The sequence below is a fragment of the Bradysia coprophila genome, unplaced genomic scaffold (assembly GCF_014529535.1).
Source record: "Bradysia coprophila strain Holo2 unplaced genomic scaffold, BU_Bcop_v1 contig_232, whole genome shotgun sequence".
Lineage (NCBI taxonomy): Eukaryota > Metazoa > Arthropoda > Insecta > Diptera > Sciaridae > Bradysia > Bradysia coprophila.
In genome coordinates, this window is record NW_023503493.1 from 20,383,080 (window position 1) to 20,406,089 (window position 23,010).

Below are 23,010 nucleotides of genomic sequence, written 5' to 3' on the forward strand. Positions count from 1 at the left end.
CATGAGTTCCAGCTAATGTCTTCTTATATAGCAATATAAATGTTAAAACCTAAGAAGTCTCAGATTTTCTACCAATCTGATTGTAATAGATTCATAAGCAAAAGATCGCGTGTGGAAATTTTGTTTTCTTCCCGGTATCCGTGTCAATTTTCCCGGTATCTAAAATCGTAAATTTGATTTTTCGCCACATATTTTTCACGATTTTTTCGATTTCCCGGTATCTAAAGAATTTTTCTGAAAACTTCCCGGTATCCAGGATACCGCAGATAGCGTGAATTTCCATACGTGCAAAAGATTCGAAGTAGTTATTTGTGATGCCGTCTGTGAAGGGTTTATAATTATTCAACATATGTACTGTTCTTTTCTTACAATTCGTGAGGTTTTGGACCACTCAGCAACATTTAAGCAAAGTGGGTGTTATATTATGTCCTTCTGTAAGTGACCGACATCGATAAATTGACTTGATGAAATAAAAAAAAATAAAAAAAAATAATCGAAGAAAAAGCAATAATCCTCGATGTAACTTTTATTATCCACGTACAATATAAAATTGTATGCAGCGTTAACATTTTTCTTTATTTCATTTCAATTTTACCAATGTAAACGTATTTTAAAATGATAATAGGTTATGATATCCTTGAAACCATAATAGGCAGGTAATATATGTACACAAACCGTGATCATTTTATTATGTTAACAAACATTTTCAATTTACAATCCACTCGTCTCGTAAACAGTCTTAATTTAACATATTTGCGATTAACTTCGATCGGTATATAATACAATATATGAGTGAGTATACTGTGCTGCTGTTATGTGAATGAATTTATTGAAAGAAAAAAAAACAATTTTAATATTTATTCACCTGTGCAATTCTTGATTTGTAAATTTTACGTTTATTTGCAATCTACTAGAATCGAATATAATAGTTTTGTCGTCATTTTAATGATGTGAATAAGTGGATTAGAATTGTTACTGTTTTAAAGAAGAGCGCTGCAGGTGGTGGGCAAAAATCGTACATTTCGTATCTAGGACTAAAAGTCTTTTTTAGCGTGTGCCGAAGGCGAGGTCTGGAATCGAATACGCTAAAAAAGACTTTTAGTCCGTGATACAAATAGTATTTTTCATATTGGACGGAAAAAAATTGCGACGAAGTCGCACTTTTCGGGTCCTAGGTATGAAAAAATATTTATTTAAAAGGAAAAAGTCAGGAACAATGCAACAAGTAATATAATGATAATTGTGAAATGGTTGTAAAAAGATACGTAAATATTTCGGTAAAATTATCTGAGCATTGTGTTGGTCTTCTTTCGGTAAAGTTATTTTGGCCTTTTTATGGTATTTATGGAGCTATCCATAAAACTACCATTATACTGGGAATTCAGATCCATAAATAGAGTGACATCTTTTTCTGTCATTTCTCTATTGAAGTGCTTTGTTCGCATACATCAATGATAAAATTTGCAACGACCGACATGGTAGTTTAGAAGTTAAATTAGATTTTGAATTTATCATGTTTCTGGTTTTAATCTACCGAAACAAAATAAACAATTTTCTTTGCTGGATCATAAGCAAATAAAGTTTTATTTAAGGTCCCATTTTTTGCGATTAACTTGCTTTAACTTGGCATATCTTTCAAGGAATATATTTCGGCGATAATACCCGACATTTCAATCATTTAGTGCTGTGTTTTTCGATATTTAAAGAAGCAAAACATTTTTTCATTTTACCCAACGTTGTTGATTTTTTTTTGTATTGGGACCAAAAGATCCAAAAGATAAAAATGAAATAAATTCTTTAACGTAATGGCAAAAATATTCTGATTTTGATGTGGTAACGATTTTATTCGCTGTGTTGATAGCATCCATCGCATCGGTAGATGTGTATTTTATAAGCCTGAGAAAAATGGGTAATATTTTAAACTGCTGAATAAAATCCTTTGTTTGGTAACAAAAAAATTGAGTGTTTATAGCAAAGGAAAACATCATTTTTTTCGTAGCTTGATTATTATACACATTCATTTGTCTTTTTTAACGTTGTTTCTACATATACAACAGGATATTTTAATGATAGCCTATAATTTGTGTCTGGCAACGCTTTATGAATAACAAATTAAGTGAATTCATTAAATTCTGTGGTGAAAAAAATGAAGAATTTTTATAAAATGGTTTATGATTACTCGTAAATAAGACATTTATTTTGAACGTTTTCGATCCTTTACTTCTTGTGGTGGGTCTACCCGTCTATGTTTTCGTATAATGGTCACACATTAAAATACGATCTGTTCACCATAAACCATACACAGTTTTTAGTTCTAAGTAAAAAAAAAATACGAGGACAGAAGGAAAGTTACGAAATATAAGCCTTTCTTTCACCTTCAAGTCTTCACAGGTCTTGAGCCCAAAAAGTCAGAGTAAATTCAGTTGTTAAACTCTTCCTCATTTTGTTCTCACAAAAGGTCTCACATATCTGTTTCATGGGCGTGTAGTCTCACTACCTTCCGTAGTCTCATGGAAGTTATGTACTTTTTCCCGTTTATAAAAAAATCTGTTTCTGAGTTTTACATCAGATTGGTACACAAACGCTAGGACTTCCTCCCGAGCTGGTTTTGTTAAAAAAATCTTATTCTTCCCGATCAGATATAAATATGGTAACAACTAATCCAGTCATAGATTGGAAACATGAACTAAGACACGTTTTAAATTATGTCCCAGTTACGCCACGAAAGTATTCCACAGTCATTTAATACAAAGTTTTTCATTTTACCTCACTGATTCAATTAGTCATAAGTTTGCACAGAAATCATTTCTTATGCTTCAATAACCACGAAACCCGTTGTTTGTCTTAGATACAGCAACGCAAAAAAGAATTCGTTCAACTAATTGCTGACATTTTAATTACAACAAACTAAACGAGCAAATATTTTCGCGAACAATTTTCTCATCCTTCAATTTAAAAAACGAAATTTAATTTATTTCTTTTGGATGGTTTCAGGTACCGGAAGTTCCCCCGCCCAAAATTCAACACGAAGCACCAGTCCGAATTCGAATACAAATTCCACAGTATTAAATAGCTCTGGGAGTTTAGGGAATACAACGCCTACATCATCGACAGCACAACAGCAGGTAGTTGAGCAATTTATTGTTATTTGAATCAAAAACAAAACAGAAAAAAATATGAAAGAACAACCCGAAAAAATTGTTCTCACATATCTTTTATTCCGTCTCATTGTGGTATATATATGTGTGCTATGCTATGCATATATAATATGCCTAAACATGTCTACACACAAGTTATTATACATTGTTTGGTACATTCAGATCCAGGTACCTGTTATAAACCAACTCCCGAGCCCGGCAAAAACTTTCTCACAACAAATTTCATTTTGATATTAACGACATGTTTTGTGTGTGTTCAGTTCATTCTTTTAATTTTTAGCTGACCATAATTTCTGTTTGATTTATATTTTGATTCATTTTGGTTTTTCTCATCAGTCTTTGGTATCGACGTTCAAATCGTCGATTACAAACGGAAGTACTGGCATCACAAATACTGATACAACAATGCCGGGCGGCACAGCAACGCCGGGTACTCCTACTACTAAGTCAAAAGTAAGTTTTTGAAGTAAGAAATACATAATTACCGCAGGGACGTTTAGTTGGTAAATCTTATCTGTGAAATCAATTGGTAGAATTTGAAGAGATTGAATGTATGTTTAATGAACCGAGCAAATACAGCCGACATTAGTGAAATTTAGACATGAGTTTGCTTTCAGCAGGTTGACTCATAGAAACAAAAGTGCTTCGACGTTTTTACACAGATATACCAACTGAACACCAGCTGAAGCAAATTCCTGTCTAAATTTCAGTGACGGCGATTGTAGGTCTCTTCAAATCTTCATATTATTATTTACAAATCAATCAATTTGTAATAATTTCCGTCAACTAACCTTGATCTATCGTCTCGGACTGCAGAACACAGGGGAAATCGTATTGCGATAGAATCAATCTGTTACTTCTTTTTGCTTAAAATATTACCAATTCTTTTCGTTCAATTGTTGTGAAACACATTTTGCAATATAATGGGACAGTGAGCTCAACATTTATTTTTGGTGTCGTTATCGATAACAGATGTTACAGTTTTAGATAACACGATGGATTCCTTTCCGTAACTCTTTTTGAATGGCCACTGAAAACTAGAGGGAAATATTTCCCATGACAACAACCCCTTTTGTAACCCTATTTATTGATTACATTTTCGATACAATCTGTAGACATTTTTTGTTTCACCAGTTGGTTCGTATATAAAAAGACCGCGCGTTCACTCGTATAAATGAGTATAATATCAATGAACCGATGAAATACAGACCAGCTGGTAAAAACAGCTGAAACTAGAAACGTACGAACTGAATTTTTGAAGTAATCTAAAAACAAATAATTAATTTCGAAACTCCAAACTATACTCAGTCTAATGCGATCGGTTTTCGGATGTTACAATCTCGATTTGAACTATTGTCCATGTCGGAGATAAATATTGTTGTCGGAAGTGATCTCAATTCAAATAGAAATCGAAATCAACACATCATAACGATTGGTTAAATTAACGTTTCCTTATTATAATTTCAACCGCTGAAACAAAAATTCATATGTCTCGATAATGGTAACCGAATAAAATTCGGCTTTTGTTTAATTCGGTTACGTAATTTATTACGTCCACTCAGTAAGATCTTTATCTGTGCCAGAAATTATCACGAATACCAAACAATTGATCACAGTATGAGGTACAATATATGTAATTTATTAGAGTCCAATTAATGTCATTGTAAGGTGTTAACATCAATAATTACCTCAAATTAACCAATTCTTATTATGGCAAATGTTTTAACAAAAAAAAACATTTTTTTCTGAATATTTCTCAAATAAATTTCATTTTTTTTAGGATGTTAAAATAGTCGTTGCTTTATATCCGTTTAAGGCTATTGAAGGTGGCGATTTGTCATTAGAAAAGGTAAAAACATTTCATCGACTATAAGACATTGTGTTCTGATAGATCCAATTAATTTCGTTTATTTTGCTTCTTGTCTGGTGCTGTCGAACAGAATGCTGAGTATGAAGTCATTGATGATTCACAGGAGCATTGGTGGAAAGTCAAAGATCAGCATGGAACAATTGGTTACATTCCTAGTAACTATGTGAAAGCAAAAGAATTTCTGGGATTAGATAGATATGAGTAGGTTGAGGAACGCTTGTTCAATCATCACGGTATTAAAACAATTTTCTTTACTTAGATGGTATGTTGGTGATATGTCACGACAACGTGCCGAGTCACTTCTAAAACAAGGCGACAAAGAAGGATGTTTCGTCGTTAGGAAATCTTCTACTAAAGGTCTTTACACGCTATCGCTTCATACCAAAGTGTAAGTTATAAATGTGGCATTCTGATCTAAATTTCTATTGATAAAATTCTTCCATATTCAGACCACAATCCCACGTCAAACATTACCACATAAAACAAAACCATCGATCCGAATATTATTTATCCGAAAAACATTGCTGTGAAACAATACCCGATTTAATCAATTATCATCGTCATAATTCCGGCGGTCTGGCCTGCCGATTGAAATCGTCACCGTGCGATCGGCCCGTACCACCAACGGCCGGTCTATCGCACGATAAATGGGAAATACATCCGTCTGAGCTGATGCTTCTCGAGGAATTGGGTTCGGGCCAATTTGGCGTTGTTCGTCGCGGTAAATGGCGTGGATCGATCGACACGGCGGTGAAAATGATGAAAGGCGGAACAATGTCTGAGGACGATTTCATCGAAGAAGCGAAAGTCATGACGTAAGAATTATTTTTTGATTTGTCGTGGTGTCGTGGATGTGAACTGAAGAAGGAAATATTTGTAATTGGCAGGAAATTGCAGCATCAGAATTTGGTTCAGTTGTATGGAGTCTGTTCAAAGCATCGTCCAATTTATATAGTTACTGAATACATGAAACATGGATCTCTTTTAAATTATTTGCGAAGGCACGAAACGTCCTTAATTGGAAACATGGGATTGTTACTTGATATGTGCATACAGGTAAGAAATTACTAAGTTATTAGACCCTTACACATCCATTCATTCATTCATTCCGACAAAACCAAATTGGTTCATCTCTTGTCTAATCGGAAAGTTTTTCAAGAGTTCATAATCTCTAGCTGCACTGGGAGCTAGTTATGTTGACAATCTTTGCTAACATTATCAATCTCTCGTTTCGTTGCCAATCTCTTGTTGAACTGCAATCTCGTGTCAAATTGCCAATCTCTTGACGAACTGCCAGTCACTCGTTGAATTGACAATTGCATTGATCCAATTGCCAGTCTTGTGTGACGAATTGGCAGTCTCTTGTTGAATTGCCAATCACATGTTGAATTGCCTTTCCTCTGTTGAATTGCCAATTGGACGTTTGAATACTAATGTTTGTTCAAATTACCAACAGCTGGAGCTGACAGTGGGGGCTCAAGCTAGAGATTAACAAACTTCTAGTTGAATTGTCTGATTTTCGGATGAATTATTCGTTTGGTTCAAATGTTCAGATAGTGGATGATTGTGTTTGAACCGTTGTTTCTTACTTTAACACCCGTGGTATATTTACGCAGGTATGCAAAGGAATGTCATATCTCGAACGACACAACTACATTCATCGAGATCTAGCGGCGCGTAATTGTCTGGTTGGATCGGAAAATGTGGTCAAAGTAGCCGATTTCGGTTTAGCTAGGTATGTACTTGACGATCAGTACACTTCGTCTGGCGGCACCAAATTTCCTATTAAATGGGCACCACCCGAAGTACTGAATTACACGCGATTCTCATCGAAAAGTGACGTATGGGCATACGGTAAGTGGTTTGATTGAATTTTTGAACTGAACTTCAGTGATCAGCGTGACCTTTTTCTCTTGGGATCCATGACATTTTTAGGTGTTCTAATGTGGGAGGTGTTCACTTGTGGTAAAATGCCTTATGGTCGCCTAAAGAACACTGAAGTTGTGGAACGAGTTCAGCGAGGCATTATTTTAGAACGGCCTAAAGCTTGTGCCAAGGAAATTTACGATGTAAGTCTGTGTTCAGCTGCTCAGTTCGTGGTTTTGAGCTACGCACTTTTTCATTGACGTGTAATTCACAAAACGATTCCCTAAAATTCTAAAATTTTCGACTTTAGGTGATGAAGGAGTGTTGGGCGCATGGACCCGAAGATCGGCCGGGTTTTCGAATATTGAAGGATCAACTAGCGCTGGTTGCCCAAGGATTAACTGACTAAATATTCCGTTTCTTACATTCCAACAAATTTCCAAACTTAAATTTAGAATTTTTTTTATCAAAAAATCACACAGCATATACGACACACACATACACATCCACACATCTCCTTATCATCAATGTAATACGATTGAAAAGAATTGAAATAATTTTTAATGAAATTTACTAATTGAAAAGAATTGACTTATAGGTATCGTGAGCTTGTTGTTTTTGTTTGTAAAAAGCATTAGAATTTCGCTTACATTTCGTTTTCTTTCCATATACGTTGCAAGACGTAGTGGACGCTAAGAAGCGCATTTATGATTTGAATAATCGAGTTTTTTGTAGATGTTTTACCCAAAAGCGCCGCTCATAAAGTTGTCATTAGTAGACGAATGCGAATAATAAAGTTTATTCAGAGTTCAACATTTAACCTCAGACAATACATGGGGCAGTGGTAACTGTTGCAAAAATCTGGTTTTATCCGAACTCCGATGCTTTCCGAGGAGGAAAATCGAGTTCTTCTTCAATAATCAATTCAGAAAGGGAAACGATTAAGGACAGACAGCAATAAATCAACGGAAAATTCAGGAAGAGCAAGCATTACTTGTTTGGATTTTTCTTTTTATTTTGTTTCAACAGATACAGAACGAAGATTTGACCGTGATGATTACCCCACACATATCTAGTCACATGTGAGGTCACATGTTCCAAATGACGAATGAACTGTAAAAGTAAAGTTTCTACAGGAAGCCAGGCCCATCATGACACGTTAAAAATTGCAATCTGACTTGTCTGCCCGACAGACCGCTAAATTGAAAATTCGACCTTGAAATTCCATACTGGATTTGGCGCCATTATTTTGACTAAAACTCAGAATAGGTCTACTGCTGTCAAAAGACTACATGACCTGAAGAAACCTGACCTAAGCCTGAATTTGTGAAACATGTTAGGTCAGACTTCAGGTGTACCTAGAAATGTTCATAAATACAACCTGGACAACCTGACCAGACAGGTGCAGCCTGACAGCCTGAAACAGTTCAGATCGGTTTTCAGGTAAATTCAGGTTGACCTAAAATGTTCCGAGCAGGATTTTGACTCTGTACGATGACGGCTGTAATGTATACGCTAGACGTACCCTTGTAGGATAACGTAATGTCGCTCAAGCCCCTCAATATGATTTCCAATTTTTATTTCACAACAGTAACACTGCTCCAATCTAACAAAGAATGTGTACGTACTAACATTATGACCGACAAACAAAAATCTAAAAGGAACTAATGGAAGAAGTTAAATAGAGTTATTGCTTAGCAGTATAGTGTCGTTTTCAGTCTTTTTCAGTTTTATGGAAAAGTGCCTGAATGAAATTTTGCGATTTTTTTTTTCGATTTCCATCCATTGAAGAATGGGAAATTTGAGAGTTCAAAACAATTTCCCACACAAAAGAATAACAAATCTCTTTGAAGAAAATTTTAATTGAGAATTGAGTCAGTGATGTTTTTATCAATTAAAAAGAAGAAGAAGAATTTAAGTTCTCGTTTTAAGTAAAGCTACTGATTAGTGTTTTTCGTTTGATTTTATTTTTTGTTTTTCGTTTTTTCGGGAGGGAATTTTTTTATTTGAAATATGAAAATTAATAATCTCATTCGTTTTGTATTAAACAAATAATAGAAATATAAGGAAAATGGCCAATTTTTCTAGACTAAAAAAGACAATTTGAATTATCTCTATACATACAAATACAATCCGTAATTAAACTAAACAACAAAATAACAAATTTAAAAAATAAAAAATTATTAAAACAACAAAACATTACACCTAGAGCCTGTGTGCACATGTGTCCGTCATTAGGTCTCATTTTCATACCTATGCCCTATTATTATCACTAGCTGACACGTAAGTCATTTGTTCCACATTTCTTGGTTTTGAGAATTTAAAGGTGCGAAACTGTGGCCCCATGTGGGACTGATATTCACACAGGTTCTCGGTCAAACACATGAAACGCATCCAATAACATCCGAATCAATTTACTAGGAAATCATACACACTGCTAAAATACAAAAGCCATTATGTATACATTAAACAATTTATGAAAAGACATTTTATAGAATTATTATTATACACAAAATAGAAACATAAAAGAAGAAGTAAAAAAGACAAACATGAAAATAGAGCACTCGAAATATCTCATCATACTACAGGATATGATTTTTGAAAAATTTTCCGATTGATACAAACGGTTTTTCTATGTAAATAATGAATCTGAATAAGCAAGATGAAATAAATAATAAAATAAAATAAAATACGAAGGAAAGAGAAACATGAAAATGAACAACAACATTTGATTACCGTCTTATACATTTATAATAATACAAAAAATATACAAAAAAATATACATGAAATAAATGTGTATATGAAAAGTAATAAGCTGTTTCCCATTTAATTACGATAAAACAACGACAGCGCAGCGTGAGGATATTTTCCTGATACTGTGGATCTGCATATTCGACTGTGAGTTTTTGAAACGTAAGTCTCTATAACTGATAAAACCTTTCATCGCGATTTTAATCATTAAATCTATTACTTCTTTTGATTACATTATCGTCTAGTGTTTGATCAACGCACTTCAAGCATGAGTAGTAATTTAATTAAGGGACAAAAATTTGACAGTGTGTCACACAAACACAACTGTAAAACACTGTAAAAATATGTTCATATTAAATAGAGTACTTTCTGCAGCTGAACACAATTATCGATTTATCTTGCTTGAAGTGCGTTGGTTTGATACAATAGTACATTACTGCTATAAGACTGTATATAAGAGACGTGTACGTATACGAGTGCTTGCGCAAGTATTAGTACGAGTCTCTTACAGCCTTATATCAGTGAGGTATTTTATCGCATTAGGCAAACTACTATTTTTCTAGTGATATAATTTTGCTTGCAAAACCTTTAGCTCTCTAGGGTAAATTGGTTTACTCTTATGTACGACGTGTATATAGCGCACAATACACACACACCGTATGCGATAAAATTACTCCACTCACCTTCCGCAAACCTCACACTTGCCTAAACAAATATTTACAAAGAGGGACGTAACATACTATAAATATGTTGCGACACCATCTCTGATTTTTTTTTCATATTCTGGTTGACAGTATTAGTACTACGAAACTAAATACAGTTTTTGGATCCGCTGTGTTGTTTCATAGAAACGGCATCCGTGGCCACCCTTGACTCCCGAGGCAATTTGGGTACGGAGTATTGTCGCAATGCATCTAGATAGGACTGATTCTGAGCCAATTCGTGTTAAAATGGCTTCTCTTCAGAACCTGGTTCGGAAGCTACAGCGAGCGAAAGTCGAAATTTCTACATCTTCACCTGATTCAAGACGAAGAGAGTAGGCAATCATGATATTGGAATTGTACAATATCAACGCACTCCAATAACGCATGTTCTTGGAGTGTGTTAATTTTTGAAAACGTTTATTTTCCTCGGCAAAACTTAGACTCATCTTAGACCTATCTGTAATACATAGGTTGACCCTGTTTACTACTAAACAATCACGACTGATTAATAATAATAGTCTTACAACGCTACCTATGAAACATGCTCACGGTGCGGTTGAATGAATTTTAATTGATCATTTCGATGCACTTTTGGTGTTTTTGCATATTAATAGTCAGCTCGGAGCCCTGAACAAGGTTCCACAAAATTTTTTGATTTCCATCCGTACCGTCGGTGACATTGGTGCATAACCCATCCTGTCTGCACAAAATTTCGCTGGAGAAGGACACATTTCACTTATTCATCCAACATATCGGCACTGCTGGCATGGGTCATTGCATGTGTGGTGTCGATGGACAGTTGAGACTTCCAAAATTTCAGAATTAACCATTTTATTTACAAAGAAAAATTAATAAGTGCGTCTCAGGTGCCTCTGAAACCTGCAAATTTTACCAAATATGAAGGAAAAACTTTGAGCTACTGTATGCAGTTGGTCCAGTTGGTCTCCAAAAATAATTTTTTGGTCATTGGTAGAGGAAATGTTGCTCTATTGCTAAAACTATTTATTAGCTTCATCCCTCAAGTATCCACGTCTCTATGACTGTTTCAAAATCACGTTTTTTTCAACTTTAGCGGTTCTCTGCCGGCTTCACTTGCACTTACGGTACCAAAATTTTGTACAATTGTTATTAGAATTTCAGGCACTATCGATTGAAATGAAACCACAACCAGTTATCCACCACTCTCTCTGTAGACAGGATGGGCTATGCACCAATGTCACCGACGGTACGAGTGAAAATCAAAAAATTTTGTGGAACCTTGTTCAGGGCTCCGAGCTGACTAATAATATCCAAAAACATCAAAAGTGCATCGAAATGCTCAGTAAAAATTCATTCAACCGCACCGTGTGCTATGCATAGGTCACAAAAAGTGTCTTCTACAACATTTTGGCTATTTGAAGTATATCTACTTCTAACAATGATTACCATGCAGCTCGAGTCGGTTAAATCTTGATTCGATTGATTACCAAATCTTTTACTTCTTTTGTTCTAAAATTTCTCTACAGATTGAAACAATAGTAAATTACTGCTATAAGGATTATACATAAGAGGCGTGTACGCATACGAGCGCTTGCGCAAGAATTAGTACGAGGCTGTTATTCAAATCCTTATATCAAATCCATTACTTTAAACATACATTTTGCTATACATTTGATTATTAGTATAAGACTGCACTAGCCAGATTTTATACCTTATTATCGTCGTCTTAATTTCATCTGTTGATCGTCTGAAAAACGTTAATGCCTTATATGACTACTTAACAGTGTATTCTCAATGAAATCGTTTCAATCACAAAGGCATCAACAATTCAATATATGGCGCGCGATTGCCGCTCATATTTCATTGATTGTTAGACTTTTTGTCGTTTTCAAAATCAAGTGCACCACCTATTGAACGTTGAATATCTGACAAACAAAACATATGATTGAACTGACTGCCATTTTGAGTGAGCTCCTTTAGTATCGTCGAGGTGTTTTAAAAATTAACAATAAAATTCCGCTAAGCTATGTTATTGCTAATAACTGCTAATTCGGGAGTGCATTGATCGAGATATTGATAATATATTTACACGGATAACATTATTAATAAACTCGTCAGTCATAGTTTAACTAATTCCAAGTGATAATTACCTTTATAGTGTAACAAAGGTACGTATTTTCAAAGACCAGTGTCTTGATATGTCGTCTTGGTTCTGAAAATAATAATTTGGTGATTTTGATATCTAAATTTGCATCGAAATAAATTCCGGTTACATTATTTAAGATTCGTATTAGAAATAAATCAACGTCGAAACGTGCAGAGTGAATGTGCGAGGTCTTTTTTGTATCTTATAATCGATTTAGTGAGACCTCTAAAGGCACGACTTTGGTTACATAATTCCTTTACATTGTTCGTCATAAAAACTCAATTAGTTTGTTCAATGTGTATGTGCCTAATTGTGTGATGTATAATGGTCTAAATCATAATTTTGTCATCAATAGACGATTTGACAGAGACTACATTTTGTTTAATCGATTTTTCAATAACCAGAACACGTATGCAGCAGTGCCGAGGTTTCAAAACACAATTTCATTTCTTTCACTGACGTTCTTAGTTCTAAATTATAATTTATATTTGTACACAGTGCTGTTGTCGACCGTCAATATTCATCATCACTACAACAATAACATGTTTATCAATTTAAATTATAAATTACGCATTTGATATTTTATTTATTAAAAGTATATTTGCTTTGAATGCAAATAAAACAAAAGCGAAACCAATTTACCAAAGTTTCCTACTTCGATATAAAATACGGATAATCAGTTTGTTTCCTGCACATTCTGGTCATGCAATGTCATTAGATATTGATGATAGCACCAAAGTCAATTGGAAAATGTAATATCTTCGTGAGCGCAATCTATTTTAATTGAAAAATTGTTATTTCCAATAGATTGAAACCGGTTAAGGTTATAACTTTCTTGTCAACAATATTGTTTCAAGTCGATTATAGCGTAATAATTAGACATGTTTCTATTACATAGTATACACACCAAAGAAGCTCCGTTATGCGGAACTTTCATTAGATGTTAGTCTATTGATCGTCAAGCAACTGCGAAGTTTAAATGGCTCGCGGAGTTCAATAATTCAGTATACAGCTGATTGAATTGATTGGCACAAAAATATTTCGTTTTAAATTGCCAGAGCTCCACCTTAATGTTACGTAAAACCATTAACAAAATATTAGGGAACAGGGCAGGTAATGTTATTTTTAACTCATTTTTCACTATCAGAAATAAAATTTTAGTGAAGACTTGAATTGAAAATTTCATTCGTAAAAGATTTAAAGAAATAATAATGTTGGACAGTCTTTCGTGACAATTTTAATGGTTCAATATAACCATCACTACATGGTTCAAATTTAGAATTATTCGTACAGTTAACTTGATGACCACAAACTACTGATATGTTGAAACTGTTATTGACTTGCTAATTTAAGAAAAACGGTTAAAATGATCGAGTGTACTCTTCGCATTAACCAAATGTTTTATTATAGGTGTACCTACAATCTTTTACCGTATATGATACATTTGACGGAATCCTTTAAAGATCGTTCCAATTATTAAACTGAATTACATAAGATATAATCTTTAGATTAGAGATCTTCCCTGCCCTAAGGCTTAACAGCTCTTTGATCGAGATTACCGCTCAATCAGCGCGTACAACTACCTTTAAATGCCGGTGCCTGTGTTCATGCACCAACATTGCCAAAGGTGAGGCCAGTGCCCATCTTAACCCTTACTGCACTTCCCCCGGGAGCCGTGCCCGTGCATAAAGCGCAATTGAACCACAGCCACCACGTTTCAGCCAAGGATAGGCTCCTCAACCGTCGCTGGGCCCGATACCGAGAGTTTCTCGGGTTCTCGGGGGGCTTCCAGCTCCCGTGGTACCGATACAAGTTGGTATGACCACTTCGGATGGAATCATGAACTTCCAGCTCCGATCGACTTGCATCAAATTCCGCAGGGTTGCAACGCCCCGAGGGAACATTGTGGAATGGGCCGGGACTGCTCGGTTTAGAAGCAGAACCGACTTTTCCGTCAGTAATACTGACACCAGTAGTTCCCATTTTGCGGTTGGAGAGCATTTGGCGTTACCCAGGGTGCACGTGTATCAAAGATATGGACGCGCTCTCCGCTACACCCCAAAACTGAATTACAGTAAGAATCAACATAAAGTTTTCACTTTTTCATTTTGGGTTCAGTTGGTCGTCTGCTCCAATTTCACACATTAGTGTGTACACTTGCGTTCTCATTCAATCGTACGTGTAAGAGTGAGAAATCCATTTACATAGAAATATGTGTGATAACAACGAAACGATCATCTGAAGGAAAATCATAAATGAGTAACTTTAATGTTGCAGCTGACTGTAGATAATTAAAAAAAAATCTGACTCTGACTTCCAACTATCCGAATGATATGATAAGATCGATTTTCTCAACCTCTAACATCATATGCTCAGTTCGATGACTTCTGAGAATTTTATCGATGCAAATTTGTTATTATTTCCTGGAACATATTGTCTGATTCCATGTGCGAACAATTGTTAAAAATATTTTTTTCGCAATATTATCGAAATATCTTATCGACCGTCCTTGTAAAGTGTTTGATAAAATTCTAGATAAAAGCTGAAATGCTTTCAAATATTGTGTGAAATACATCTGTTGTTATTTCACCCGCTAAACGGAAATAATCATTTAGTACTTCGTATATTCGCACCTATCTTGGGCGTTGTTGACTATTTTTATAAGTTTAATTGAGGTACTTACTCCTATCACCTTTTTTTAAAGTTATCTTTTTAACACACATTTAATAGATTAATGTGGTTTCCATTTGTGGATGAAATTTTGTTAATTGTTTCATTTACCGTTGGAAACGGATCACAGTTTTAAAAAAATGTTTCTCAGTACGTTTATTCTAGACGGTCTAAATCAATAACAATTATGTCTTATTAGCAGTAATTCATTCAAATTGGAAAAACGGAAATGAAAAAACAAATGAATTGAAGTCTACGGTACTTTTCGAATGTATGTGATTTCCGTGGTGAAAAGCTGATTAAATATTCAGAGGTGGCTATAAAGGTGAACTGAGGTTAAACTGTGAAAACAACATGGAAATCAGATGTTAAGACCTGAAAATGCAAACAATAATACTGTCTGTAGTGGTTGAAGTTTAAATATGGGGACCTCTTTTTGGCGATTGATTTTATACAGTTTCGCTGGACAAATACACGCAAATGAGCGAAAATTCCTCTACTATCACCCTTAACTTCGGGCATGTTCTTGCTCATAAAATACCTTCGACATTATAATCAATCTAGAGGTGAGGGGTTTCCTTAATCTCGAAATCTCACAAAAGTTGTGGTCTCCTGAACTTAATTACAGGGCGTAAAAATATTGTATCTACTTCGAATGCGCTTAACTTCGGAGAGATTATTTTCGAGAAATAAGTTTCCTCAGCAATTCCTAAAATTTCTTCAAATATTTTTTGAATTTCTCGAAAAGAAGGAAATTCAAGCAATTACAGAATTTTCAAGAAATGTTTAAGAGAATTATTACTTTACCTAGTATGATGATTGTGCTTGTTTTTTTGCCTCTAGCAACAAAATTATAAACTTCCAATCGGAACAAGTACGTAATGTGCAACCTTTGTCATAGTGCTTAGCGATTCCTTCTGTCGATGGATAATTCCATTTTATTTTTGGTTTATGTAATTATTGTTAAACTAGTAAACTAGTTAATTACACATAATTGTTATGCTATGGCGCATGAGATTATTTCGGTAACAAATAAGCTTACAAACAAAACTATTTAAGCAGCACACTGACTGTTATTTCTTTTCTTGTCTAACTTTCCTCAAGACGTACGTAGTTTCATTTTACGAAAAGAAAAAAATGCAACAGCTAGATCGCACTATTTTAAACATTTTATTACATTTTACTTACTTTGTTAGTTAGTCAATCATATACCTTTCGTTTCGTTTATACTTAATACCTATGGCTTACATCAACAAATAACTTATAAATATCGTGTGGCTACCACTTAATTGAGTAGTTTTCTTCGTTTGCTATGAAACATCACCTAATTGCGGTGCTGCTCATAAATTATACCAATGGCCCCAAACGAAATGGATGGATATAATTGTGGTCAGGAAATTCAGTGAAATGAGTGAAACAAGTCGTCCAAAAAGTAATATGCCAATTACATTTTCAAGTTTGTGTCAAAAATATAATAATTTGACTTTTAGTTCAACGAACTAAAGTATTTCCAATTTAAAAATATATTCGATATTCGAGCACAACGGCGAATAGGCCATAGAGTCAATTGACATCTTTGCAATTAAATTAGAAATGTAGTTCAATCGGGGGCATACGACTACTCAATATAGTGTAACAGCATTCTCTGATGAAGTCACTCGTCTCAGTTTTCTATCTTTGCACAACTGCTCACGGCGTTGCTTCAGCACAGCACGTCACAATTTATTAAATTTAGACTACAAATTATGGGTATATGTGTTATAGTAGACTAAAAACTATTTAAATTGTGCTTTGAGTTGGAGACACACCCTTAGAACAGAAGTAAACTTTGTAGATGGTTTTCAGCAGGTTACTACTCTGAAACTAGACGGTTTTGAAGTACTCAACCCCTCAGTCTTTTTTTGGTAACATTACATGAAGGCTACTTCTATTGACACAAATTTTAAATTTTGTTTCTATAGTGCTTTCTGTTCAATTGATCAATCAGTATTCAGTTATCGATAACGACGACAATAGTAAGCAATGAGATCCGGCTAGTTCTGTAGCATAAAGCAAAAAGTGCGCTAAAAGTGACAATAAAAAGACTTTGCCAAACACTAAAAAGTAGCTGGTTTAGTGATTACGATATGACACTGTTGCTGTCTGTCTATAAAAGCCAATATTTTCCCAAAGAGTTAATTAATACAAAACTGTCATTCCGTATTTTGTACAGGTCTCAGATAATACTAATTTAGGATGGTAATCTGTACAAAGGACGCTTGCTATTTATATCATTTTATGTACAGACATCATTTGTTACTAGTTAAATCCGGTAACATCGGTCACCAATATTTGAAAATGTATCGAAACACGTGAAACAATTCACATCACATGAAACTGTAAAAATAAACCTCTATTTCCGTCATCTTTACGTAAATAAATAAACCAACAAACCGTTGTGTGTGGTCGACTGTGACATTTTAGAATCATTTTAATGATCAATCAATTAACATTGACACAACAATGTATATTAACGCGCGTAATATATTTTCTCCACTTTCAGTACAATGTCACGATATCCCGATAATGATTCCTCGGCCGATCGAGATAGTGAATTGGATTTGAATATCTTGGAAGAGATGCGAATTCGCAAACGAAGACCATGGAATCCAGATGGTTCGTTGGTGTCGGGTGAAATAGACTTATTGGACGATGACGATGTTATTGATGAAGAAGAAGAGGATGGCATTGGAGGATGTCCATTGCCCTCAACGCCCGAAGATAATCAACTGTTGGAGGCTGAGGTAAGTGAGATATGATTACTGCGTTGTCGTTTTTTGTATAGATCTGTTTCATTCCTCAGAGAAGTGACAAAGGCATTAAATTAGCCGAAAACATCAATAAAATAAAAGAGCGAGAGATGCTAGTAGTTGATTTGAAAATGCTCATTTAACATTCATCTTATTTTAACGGTTGGCGATAACGTTATTTTCAGTCAATTAAATTTATTTTTACTTTGAACTAGCGATAAGAGAACCATTTTATTTAATGGAGAGATTTTTTGAATTACGCAACGAATGTTAAGGTCGAAAGCTGATCGGAACAGCAATTTTAATCAAACAAAGTTGAAATTCGAAAATACCAGCAAAAAAGCTCTCTTTTGCAACTGTTCAGAATGACGTCGGTCAACTTATGTTTCTTTTTTTTTGCTTCGGCGAGCATATCGTGATTATATTGCAAAAAACAACCCGATTTTGCTTATCATGAGACCTTAGAAATTCACGGGAAAAGTTGCACGGTTTTTTCGTGTGTTTTTTAAAGTAAGAAAAATATTCAGACCATTGGTCAAATCTTTGTCTTCATCAACTACTACTACAACTTCTACAGGGTACTCACATTCCAAACTAATTTTTGAAGCGACAGACACATTTGAAAATAACACTAAACCGAATTCACATCCTTTCAGATGACTGAAGTGCTTAAAGCTGGCGTATTGTCAGATGAAATCGATCTGGGAGCATTGGCTCACAATGCAGCCGAACAGGCGGAAGAGTTTGTTAGAAAAGTAAGTTCGCCGAACTTGTTTGGTTTAACCAAATCAGTTCTAAAACTTTTTTGACATCCTAACTAAGGTTTGGGAAGCATCGTGGAATGTGTGCCACTATCGTCACCTGCCGAAATGGTTACAAGACAATAATTTCTTACACCGTAACCATCGGCCACCGTTACCATCGTTCCGTGCATGTTTCAAATCAGTTTTCCGAATTCACACAGAAACCGGTAACATTTGGACACATTTGCTAGGATGCGTTGCCTTCATCGGTGTTGCGTGCTATTTTCTGTCACGACCATCGATCGAAATTCAACTACAGGAAAAAATAGTTTTCGGCGCCTTTTTCCTCGGCGCTATTATATGCTTAGGAATGTCATTCGCTTTCCATACGCTGTGCTGTCATTCGGAAACTGTGGGAAAATTATTTTCTAAGTAAGTCACCCGCCCTGCAACATTCAACGGTGAATATTATTGCTAATCGACGTACGAATTTGCTATTATTACAGACTGGATTATTGTGGAATTGCACTACTGATCATGGGTTCCTTTGTGCCGTGGCTTTATTACGGTTTCTATTGTCACTACGAGCATAAGCTAATATATCTTTCAGTGGTTGTTGTACTTGGAATCGTTTCCATCGTTGTATCTCTGTGGGATAAATTTTCCGAACCGAACTTAAGACCCCTGCGAGCAGGTACTTAATGAAAATGAAAGAATGCAGGGAAGTCGTTCTTTTCTAATAATTTTTCTATCATTTCTATAGGCGCGTTCATGAGCTTTGGTCTATCCGGTGTTATTCCAGCTATACATTACGGACTCATGGAAGGATGGTTTAGTAAAATTAGTCAAGCTAGTCTAGGATGGCTCGTGTTAATGGGTATGTTAATGTGTATCTTAACGGCTTATTGATTTACAAAAAAAAAATCGGTTTGAGTGAAGCTTTTCAATGAGTGACAACACTACATAAGCTAAGGGTCGTTCAAGCGGCTAAATTGAATAAAAATATTGTTCGGAGGGCCCACTCTATTAGTAACAAGCAAACAAACCATAGCGCAATGACATGTTGTGTTGCGAAAACAAGAATTCCGATTTTCTGTCCTAAACACATTGATTCTGTAGACGAACTAGATATTCTTCATGAATTGTAGTGTCACTGCATTGAATGAATTCTCACGATTCGTAATTGAAAACCGGCTACAAGTTGAGTCATGGCTGGACTGACTGCCGAAAGTACTCAAACATTGAGTATTGTGATAAAATGGTATATGGAGGAGGACGTTTTTTTTTTTGTCAAAACAGACCACAAACTACCATAACCCATATGCCATTCCGAAAATGCGTTTGTTTGATTGTCGCTATTTTTGATACCTCATTATGTAATGGTCCGAAGTCCTCCAATTTTAATTTGAAATTTCCATTATTTAGGTCTGTTGTACATACTAGGAGCGATGTTCTATGCTCTACGCGTTCCTGAAAGATGGTTTCCGGGAAAGTTTGACTTGTGGGTATGTATTCTGAAATGGAATACGTGAAACGTTGAGCAAAAATTTGACCGTCGAACTTTCGTTTCAGTTTCAATCTCATCAAATATTCCACGTGCTTGTCATAGCAGCAGCGTTCGTCCACTATCACGGCATCAGTGAAATGGCAATGTATCGTGTTACAGTTGGTGAATGCGATGTACCACATCCCGTTATTGCCTTATAAAATTGTTCGGTTTTCAGTCAAAGCCACAGAAGAAAATTTTTCCAGATTCTTGTACTGAGATGAAATTTTGCAGGAAAGAAGACAATTTTTTTTTGGTTTTTTTTTCTTCTATTTCAGTTATTTAAATAATTTTTTTTTGTTTAAATTTTTTGTTAATTTAATTAACATAAAGAAAACGTCTATGATGGAGACCTTACAAAATGAACAACATGAAAATGAATCATTCTTTTTCTACCGCATAAATTTAAGTTTAACTATTTAAAAATACAAAATTAAACAAAAAGCTAATGTGTCGGAACTGAAAACTGATTATTGTTGATACGAAAAAGAAAAGAAAACAAAAACAAACGAAAATGGATGAACAATTTTTTTTTGATTTCTAAATTTTGTTTCTTTTCTATTTGTAATGTTAATTTTCGATAACATCTAAAAGACATTTATATATCATCAAAATTCAACCAAAGAGTATATTGCACGGTAAAAGGGGTGTGTGGCATGATGTCGCTGTTATTCTAAAGCTTAGAAAACAAACTAGTTACAAACTTTTGGCACTTTCGATTACTTTTGCAATTTTTTTTTTGTTTTTGAATCCAATTTTTTATGTAATTTCTTATCGTTTTTAAATAAAAATTCATTTCAAAACTCAAGCCACGTCTCGAAATTCTTACATTCTCACACATAGTTCTTACGTTGAGCGCACTCAGATCTATGCTAATAGAGTGTTTAAGTGATAGAGATGGCGAAACGACAACCTATTGTTCCATCTCGGGGTCTGCTGTCAGATTCTTTTGTATTATCGATGACAGCAGACCCCGAGTTGATTCGACTGAAATTTGCTTTTATTCGACACGAATTCGAATTTTAACAGCAATTGTTAGTTGTGCTATTAAAAATACCTCGAAACAGTATCAAACTTACATCTGTGAACTACGATGTAATCATGGAATTGTTAATCGAAAGACCAAGAAGGTATTTCTAACGAAATCTTAGCAGTTTCCTTTGCAATGTCCGATGAATTTCTTTTTCCAGTTCTGAAGGATTTCACTGAATATTCTGGACATATTTGCCATTTTCATATGGCATTTTAGTTTTCCATTTTTTCGAGTCAAAAAGATTTTTTTAGGTCTATCCGCCTCCGCTCAAGAAAGAAGCATGTGAGAAAAATTGTGTGGAAACATTTTCTTGAAAGTAAATTTACTCTCAGAGTCTGATTTTTATCTCTTCTGTGCCGTCCACGAAGGACGTCACCATTTTTTCATCCTTTCACCATTTCTTTGGCATCATTTTTCAAAATGTATTCACAGACCGCTCACAAACAACATATAATTTGCGCTAGCTCTACAATATCGTTGTCACAATGCCATCTATTGCGTAAAAATCTTTTCATTGCAAAGTGTAACAAGTTCAAAGAGTGATAAAAAAAGTAAACATTAAGCTCTTCATTTGATAAAAGCAGAAATAATGAAAAATATTAATTTTTTGATATTGTTTTTCATAAATTTTTTTCCTACAAAAAACAACTGATAATTCAAAGTCATATATGATTCACATGTTTCTATTGATTTATTTCAACCACTCTATATATTTCACATCAAAACTAAGAATTACCGAAGAACTTGCATATAGTCAGGGACAAATAATTTAATTTTTTTCAGAAGTTTTATACATATTCAAGTATATGGTACTGGTACATTACATTACATCATTGAGATGCACCAAAAAAACGAGATGCAAAAGTTCTTACTGTGAATAAAATTTAAGTTTACGTCACGCTGTAACTGTGCTGAAAAGGAAAATAGTCATTAGTTACGTACATGCCTTCGATTGTAATTAGTTCACTTTTGTAAATGAGAATATCTGCAGCGAGTTCAAAAATGAGTGATTTAGCCGGTGAATGTCTAAGAAAATGTATATGGCGATTGGCGATTCGAATGAAGTAAAAGATTTGGTATCGATAGTCAGGCGATACTTTTAATGATTACATTGCGATGGCCGTTTCTAAAAGGTTACAATTGAAGGGTTTACTATTTTGAAAGAAATTAACGATGAGTCTGAGTTTGGTTATACAATCAATGTTCTTATTCAAAAAATGGAATTACCAAAGACTTAAACATTACACAACATGCAACAGAACGCAAAACAAGTGTGTTGTTAATTTCATATTTAGTACGTCGTCCCTCTAAAATCCTTGCACTTTTTTTTCCCAAACGTTGGCCTTTTGCTACAGATCTATGACGTTAAGCATTCATTTGTTCATTTTATACTTCGATTTGTTCTTTAGTTAATCAAAAAAAAAAGTTTCGGTTAAAAATCGTAGGCAGCAGATAAAAATGTTGTATTTTGTTAGTGCTTTAGTACAAATGAAATTCGGTTCTAAATTTTGTAGAATTACACACTTTAGAGAGTTTGGTATGTAGAAAAAAATGGATTGTCTGCTTTTGTTTGCATTTGTTCGGCTTTCATTAAAAGCCTTTCAATCACTAGATATCATGTTATAGTCTTAATTTTCCCCTTTGTTTTGTATATTATGCATTAAAAAGCCTTAAAATATATTTAATTATTGTTCAAATTGGGAAAGCTTTGTTACTTAACACACCATATACTTACCTTAACAAACCTAAATCATG

The 23,010-nt window shown here is 34.6% G+C and overlaps 2 protein-coding genes across 9 annotated transcripts in view; both read left to right on the forward strand.

Moving 5' to 3' along the window:
* LOC119075656 (tyrosine-protein kinase Btk29A) overlaps nt 1-9,707 on the forward strand; it is a 35,431-nt gene extending 25,724 nt beyond the window's left edge. For 3 of the 5 annotated variants that reach the window (XM_037182161.1, XM_037182162.1, XM_037182164.1), the window contains 10 exons: nt 2,995-3,125; nt 3,495-3,611; nt 4,939-5,007; nt 5,099-5,229; nt 5,288-5,416; nt 5,478-5,843; nt 5,916-6,084; nt 6,645-6,882; nt 6,964-7,097; nt 7,205-7,305. In XM_037182161.1, the coding sequence (XP_037038056.1) occupies nt 2,995-3,125; nt 3,495-3,611; nt 4,939-5,007; nt 5,099-5,229; nt 5,288-5,416; nt 5,478-5,843; nt 5,916-6,084; nt 6,645-6,882; nt 6,964-7,097; nt 7,205-7,303 (1,583 nt within the window). In that variant the 3' untranslated portion in view covers nt 7,304-7,305. Of the gene's footprint in view, nt 1-2,586; nt 2,606-2,994; nt 3,126-3,494; nt 3,612-4,938; nt 5,008-5,098; nt 5,230-5,287; nt 5,417-5,477; nt 5,844-5,915; nt 6,085-6,644; nt 6,883-6,963; nt 7,098-7,204 lie in introns of those variants that run through there. The other 2 variants (XM_037182165.1, XM_037182160.1) reach the window with 2 other exon arrangements.
* Nucleotides 9,708-12,260: 2,553 nt separating this feature from the next.
* On the forward strand, nt 12,261-21,030 carry LOC119075684 (adiponectin receptor protein). Of its 4 annotated transcripts, none has more exons than XM_037182200.1 (8): nt 12,261-12,496; nt 17,687-17,927; nt 18,590-18,688; nt 18,756-19,108; nt 19,183-19,370; nt 19,440-19,553; nt 20,102-20,181; nt 20,249-21,030. In XM_037182200.1, exons 2-8 carry the CDS (start codon nt 17,691-17,693, stop codon nt 20,381-20,383), a joined length of 1,206 nt encoding a protein of 401 aa, XP_037038095.1. In that variant the 5' UTR covers nt 12,261-12,496; nt 17,687-17,690; the 3' UTR covers nt 20,384-21,030. The 4 variants fall into 4 exon arrangements, with proteins under 4 accessions (XP_037038095.1, XP_037038097.1, XP_037038094.1 ...); XM_037182202.1 differs by lacking the exon at nt 12,261-12,496 and adding an exon at nt 12,635-12,657; XM_037182199.1 differs by lacking the exon at nt 12,261-12,496 and adding an exon at nt 12,777-12,901.
* The last annotated feature ends 1,980 nt before the right edge of the window (nt 21,031-23,010 follow it).